Source organism: Mus pahari, unplaced genomic scaffold (genome assembly GCF_900095145.1).
Source record: "Mus pahari unplaced genomic scaffold, PAHARI_EIJ_v1.1 scaffold_10551_1, whole genome shotgun sequence".
In the NCBI taxonomy this organism is placed as follows: Eukaryota; Metazoa; Chordata; class Mammalia; order Rodentia; family Muridae; genus Mus; species Mus pahari.
Window position 1 is genome coordinate 1597 of NW_018393185.1, and position 6795 is coordinate 8391.

Here is a 6795-nt window from a genome sequence, read left to right on the forward strand (position 1 = left end):
CTCATAAAAGTTTTTTTTTTTTTTTTTTTTTTTTGGCTTTAAGACAGGGTTTTTCTATATAGCCCTGGCTGTCCTGGAACTCACTCTGTAGACCAGGCTGGTCTCAAACTCAGAAATCCACCTGACTCTGCCTCCCATGTGCTGGGATTAAAGGCATGCGCCACCACCACTGGCCTAGAATCTTATTTTTCAAGAGATAGAGACCTTGATTCATAACCCATCAAAATGCCGAGAACTGCCTATGATTGCCCAACCACAACAATACTCCTCCAACATAACCCCCACATCAAAGGATCAGGTAAAATCATTGAACAAGGGTCATAAAGATTGTAAAAACCACCAGAATACCTGTTGCAAAAAACAAGGAAAAGACACCCATAAAGATCTCAACAATATGGTTGCCTGAACAAGACTTACAAAATGGTAAAACAAGTTAACCTGCTAACGTGATGGAATGGGGAAGTTTCACAAAGGCCTACTCCTAGATCAAGAGCTACAGGGAACCAATAGCTGCTGCTGATGAATGAGATGAATATAAGACAGTGGGAGTCAGGAGTTGCTTGGCCCTACAAATAACATAGAGTTCAGGAAGGCTATTGTAAAACACAAATGATATCTCCCATAATTATGGGTTTTATTGAGCAGGAAACTGCTTAAGATAAAAGTCTAGAAAAGAAGAGTCTGGAATAGATTCAGGTATGGCCTTGTCTCCTCACAGAGGAGTGTGTGTTTTTAACATTCCTGTGTACTCCAACCAGAGACAGCTTGAACATTAACATCAGAGATTTCCTGTGTTCTCAAATGCTTCTCCATGAGCACAAGAGCCTCAGGTCCTATACATCTCAAACATTGTGGGTGAGACTACAACCTAGTACAGCCACTACCCACATCAGAACAGATCCTCCTCAATGAATGAAAGATCAATGTACCATATGATCAGCTGCCAGGAATCTACAAAATGCATCTGTATCAGCAGAGCAAAACACGTTCCCATGCATGGTTTGTCATTTATGTGAGTCACAGACAAGTGAGTCCCTCAGCTGATAAACTGATAATCAAAACCAAATAACAGGATGTCATGGGTATGGAGATTATTACCATTTACAAAATATACCAGACTCTGACATACAACCGTGCATGTTTTCTGCCATATGGGAGGTAAAACAAAACAGAACCAGAAGACAACAAAACAGGAGTTGTTCCATTTGGGAAGAGAAAGTGTCTGATTGGAGGAGGGATGGAGAGAATGGGGAAGGTAATGAAGGAGGTAACCAAGTACATGATTCACTTGTATGAGTATATCATAAAGAAACCTATTGTTTCGAACCATGTACCCACATTTTATATGTGCTAATTGCAATATACTTTATAAGAATAACCTATAAAGCATGAAAATAGTGGAGGTTACATAAGAAGAGGAGAAGGACACATAAGAGTGAGGACCTAAGAGAGCAGAGATGGCAGTGGGACAGGGGGATATGGTTGGAATATGTGACACTCATGTATGGAAATGTCATATACTTCCTATTTCATACAATGAATATATATTCAAAATAGATTTTGTGACCAAGTGAATTTGTTGAAATATCCCTTTAATAGTAGCGCATCCCAGAATTATCTCTTTTGTCAGTGAGGGGCTGTGAAGGGCTTCTGGGGATTGCACACATGCCTGGCTAGTGTTCCATCCCTGGGCTAGAGCCTGAGGTCCCAGAACACCCTCTTTCAATGTGTGGGTATGCATGTCCTCTTCTCTTTGCTGTCTGCATTTCTGTTAGTTAGCCTTGGATATTTAAAACAGGTTTTGGACAGATTCACTCACCTGGGAGTTGACTTCTTTGCATCCAGTCTCTGTTTCATGGCAGATGCTTATTTTCACATGTCCTGGGACAGGCTTCCCATAGGTATATCTGTCACAAAATAAATTCACAGAGTCTAAGTTTCTTTCTAAAAGAGACCCACAGTCTTCTTACTGAATCTGTGTAGGTTCATAGGAACAAGAAATATGGCCCATTAATTTTACGTTCTGACAACTAATAACAGTCTATGTTAAGAATCAGCAATGTGAATTAATTAATAGATAATAAAAAAAATTTAGCCCTATTAAGAACCTATGGAAGACATTATTTTCTCTTTTTTGTGGATCTCAATAAGATTAAGTAAGCAAACCAGCATACTCTGCTACTAAATGATGGGGAGAGACAAACAGGGGCGAGGGACTCACTCAGAGCTGCTGTAACAAACCTCCTCAATCCTTTCCTTTGTTCTACCATTTTAGTTTTTGAGCATGCCCATTGTAATTACAAGCAACTGTGAGCTAAGGTGTGTGTCTTCTGTTTGATTTAGGCACATATTGCAAGTTCCTTCTTGTATGGTTCTAGACTTAAATATAAATTTTTGTTGTTGTAGTAAATGTCCTCACTAATCAGGTACAGAAATGCAAGCAGAAGCCTGAGATATCTAAAGGTTAAACTTGATCTGCAGTGGTTTGAGCTGGAGACAGATTAGGAGCCCTTGTTTCTCTGCTCTTTCTGGCAGCCCCTAAGAGGGCAGCAAGATGCCTTGATTTAGTGCCTGTGTCCTCATCACACGGTCAGTGGATCTTATAAGGTCCTTTCCTGTCTCTAAAGGCAACACATGCAGTGAATGATTGAGAAAATCGATTCCTACTGCAGTGTAGGAAGGGACACAAACAAGCACTACAGGGGAAACTTTCTAGCGGGGGAAGGACACAACGGTAGCATTTTCTACATATTTTACAAAGAGACATCATCCCAGGGATTTTCTGTGTCTGAGTACTTTCTTAAGGATATATGTACAAAAGCCGGCAACTCACTTCCCACATGCAGTCACATTGAGTATTTCATCATTCACAGAGATGGCATTTGGGACCTTCAGGTCGACATTAAATCTGGGAAGCACTATTGGGAGAGAGAGGAGACACTCATGTGTGGAATGACTTGTCTAGTTGCCTAAATGATCACTCTCTGCCCAGAAATGGTGATTTCACATTATTAAGGCATGTCCCACCCCAATAAAGTTAGAATGAGTGATTGATTATACATTATATTAATTCTTGCAAATCACAGGGGTATCTACTTAAATAAGAAAAATGAACAAACAACAAAACAAAACAAGTAATTTGCTTCTAAGACATACCAGAACTTTCTGGAAGTCTCATGTTTCTAGACAGATAGCCTTAGCTAGAGTCAGATGTGACTCAATTTGTTCAAAGTAATTCATCCTATTATAACCAGAAACATATGACACCTGCTTTCTTGTGTTGGTTTTCTTAATCCTTACCAAATTCCATCACAGTAAAGGAGTGTTCTTCCTTCAACCTTGACTGTTTGTGCACCACTATCTTATAGGTACCCAGAATGGGCTCTGATGCCAGGCTGAAGGACATTTGTTTAAGTCCATTCTCTGTCTTAATATCCCACCACTGCATAATTCGGTTCTTTTTCGGATCCTGTGAAAGAGGTTGTAAATTTTCTAAGTCAATAAAGTATTAAGTACAACAATGCATCTAGGATCACTGTGTTGGTGATAGAATCATTTGAAAACTTGGTAATATTTTTTTGGGGAGGGAAGAAATAAAAGTGAAGTAGGAAATAACAAACCTCTTATCTCAAATGGGGGAGGGATGCTGACCCATAGCAGTTAGACAACATTCCAATATCAAGTTATTTCATAACATCGAGTTCTCTCTGATTATAAAACATTTAAATTTCTTACCTCAATGTAAGCCAAAGGAAACTGAAATACAAGGAAAACAATGTTACTTTAGAACATCAGGTCACAACCCCTTTGGTAAACCTGTTTACAAAAATATTTACATTGTGACTCATAACTATCAAAATTACAGTTATGTAGCAGCAACAAAAATAACAAAAAAATGTGGTTGGGGTCAACATAACATGATGAACTACATTAAAGGGCCTCAGTATTAGTCAGAATAAGAGCCACTAACTTAGAAATTTCACATGCATAGGAAATTCAATAGATTTATAGAATAGACCTTAGGATTGGAGTTTCAGCCAAATTGTGATGAACTTAATATTCAGTAACAAAGTCAACTGTAACCAATTCACCACCGTAGAGAACTTTTAAGTGTATTTTCTAGAACTATCTGAGTCATACAAATCACTCAACAGATTGGGACTTACTATCCTCAAAAAGAACATGAGGAACATCATCACTAAGATTTCTCTGATGTTCTGAGAGACCTGCCCTGAGCCTTTACAGTATGGTGATTATAAAATTTAATGTCCAAATCAGGAATATTTCTAGTGTGAAGTGGGGATACTAGTTTTAAATATATCCAATCAAACTGTATAACTTGGGAGTTTCTGGGCAAGCCACATACACCTACTCTACACAGTCAAGGCCTTCCTATTCCTTGTCTGATGAGCTACAGAGGGATTAGCTTGTGTAGTCAATGCTTACCTCCTGAACATAGCTCAGACTAAATCAGTGCCCAACTCTGCCCAAGAACTATAAAGAAAGAGCTCAATAGCTGCTCTTGCTTCAAAGGAGAGCTGCTGATGATCAGGGCAAGAGCTACAAGTTCAGAGCTTTTATGGGTGAAGTGTTTCTGATCAACTCAATGAAGTGTATACAGGAAAGATAGACAGTCATTTAAGGCTCTCTGGTAACCAAGCTGTCTCAAGAGAAAGGCTTATTTTAGGTGAGCACAAGCTTAAAGACAACACATTCACTTCTAGCAGTGGGCAAGGGAGCAAGCAATGGCCGTCATAAAGAAATTGTAGTGATAGTGAACTCATTTCTGAAAGTATAGGAAAAGAAGACATGACAATGGACCATTGAAATATGGTACAGGGGTTCAAAATGGAATTTTATTTAGCTGTAAAAGCTAAAGTCACAAAACTTGCAAGCAAATGGCTAAAACTTTAAAAAGTTATGTAGATAAGGCAGGTTCAGAAAGATAACTGTTATGTGCCAGTTCACAAATGTGGCTCCTCACTTCAAATATTTAGAGTTATGTGTTTAATCTGGAGTACTGATAGAGTCAAGGGAACTAGAAGAGGGCCCTGGGTGGGAAATTACTCAAGTGGGGGAGATGGCATGACATAGGTGACATGAAAGCACAGTGTACTTGGGCAGGGAGGAGGCAGAAAGCTGAAACCAGGATGAGTGTATGGAGTGGGAGAGAGGAGGTTAGGAGAGGAGAGGGGAGGGTAGTAGAGGGGAGGATGAGGGTGAAGGTGATAGAAGTAATGATTGGAGAGGTGAGAGAGGAGGGTGGAAGAGGTGAGAGGGGAGTGTGGGAGAAGCGAGGGGAGAGTGTGGGACAGGTGAGAGGGGAGGTGGGGAGAGGGGAGAGAATGAGGGTGGAAAGGTGAGAATGGAGGGAGGAAGAAGGTGGGGTGGGAGAGTTGAGAGTAGAGGGTGGGAGGGGTGAGGATGGGAGGTTGGTGGTGGTGAGAGGGGAGGAGGGGTAATGTAAGGATGTTGGGGGGAGGGAGGGAGAAGGGAGTGTTGGAGAGGGGATATGGGAGGGAGGGAGGAGGAGCATGGGAGAGATGTGAGGGAAGGGTGGGAGAGATGTAAGGGAAAGGTGGGAGAGGTGAGAGGGTTAACCAACACTAAGGATCTGTGAAAAAGTCATGTGGAAACTTAATGCTTTATACATGAATTAAGAAACATAATTTAAAAGGAGAGTTAGAAGGAGGATTCACTGCATGTCTAGATAATACTGTACCTGAAGGTCATGGGTCATTAAACAAAGGTCTCAGTAGTAGGCATGAGATAGTTCCCCCATGAGTTGCTTGTCTGGGAGGCCCTAGAGACCCCCCAAACAATAAAACATCTTATCACTCTTCTTGATTGCCTGCAAACTACTAGATAATATTCTATTGTGGAAGACACCACACAGACCTTAGGTAAAGGTTTTAGAGAAATGAAGCTGGTACTGTGGCTTCCTCCCTGCTGCCAAGCCTTCTCAAAGCTACAAGGTACTGTACAGATTGCTGCAGGAGAGGAGACATCAATTGTCTCATCCAGCTGAGAACCCTGTGATGTATAGTCCCAACCTGCCATGGAAGATGTACCCATGCAATAGTGGTACAACTTTTCTGGTGGCAACCAACTGATCACTGATTAGGTTTGTATCTTGTTCTGTTAAGCCTAAGGGGTCAGGGTCTGGGAGATGATACTTTTGTGTAGCTAATTTGTCATGGTGCAAATTTGTCTTCTTAATAACTTATGCTTATATTCGTACACAAATACTACAGTCAGATTGAAGGAGAAAAGCATTCAAGCTGAAGTGTGGCCTAGCTTCAGGACACTAGGCAGCCTCTATTTTCTGTGTACCTTATTTCCTGATCTTCTGAATTAATTGGTACATGGGACAGACACTTTCTCTTTCCTGTTCTCACTCTCACCATTAAGCACTGTGGAGAAGAAGGAAGGAGAGGAGAATGAGGAGGAGAAAAGACAAGAAGAAGGAGGAGAAGGAGGAGAATAAGAGGAGGAGGGGGAGGAACAGGAGGGAGGTGCAAACTGCAGTGTGAATTTTATAAGATTAGGATGAACCAAGGGAATACGAGATAAGTACTTGTATTAACACACTTAACACACTTTAAGAACATTACTTGAGTCGTGCATGGTGGCATATGCTTTAATACCAGAAGTCTTGGGGTCAGAGTCAGAGTCAGAGTCAGAGTCAGAGTCAGAGTCAGAGTCAGAGTCAGAGTCAGAGGCAGAGGCAGAGGCAGAGGCAGAGTCAGAGGCAGAGTCAGAGGCAGAGGCAGAGGCAGAGGCAGAGGCAGAGGC

At 41.2% G+C, this 6795-nt stretch overlaps 1 protein-coding gene across 1 annotated transcript in view; it reads right to left on the minus strand.

The window, feature by feature from the left end:
* Nucleotides 1-1819: 1819 nt before the first annotated feature.
* Nucleotides 1820-6795, minus strand: part of LOC115063343 (murinoglobulin-2-like) — a gene marked incomplete at its 3' end in the record, with an annotated part of 14323 nt that continues 9347 nt past the window's right edge. The window contains exons 5-8 of the mRNA XM_029534734.1: nt 3736-3756; nt 3301-3469; nt 2834-2918; nt 1820-1907 (exon numbers count right to left, since the gene is read on the minus strand). Of these exons, the coding sequence (XP_029390594.1) occupies nt 1820-1907; nt 2834-2918; nt 3301-3469; nt 3736-3756 (363 nt within the window). The remainder of the gene's footprint in view (nt 1908-2833; nt 2919-3300; nt 3470-3735; nt 3757-6795) is intronic.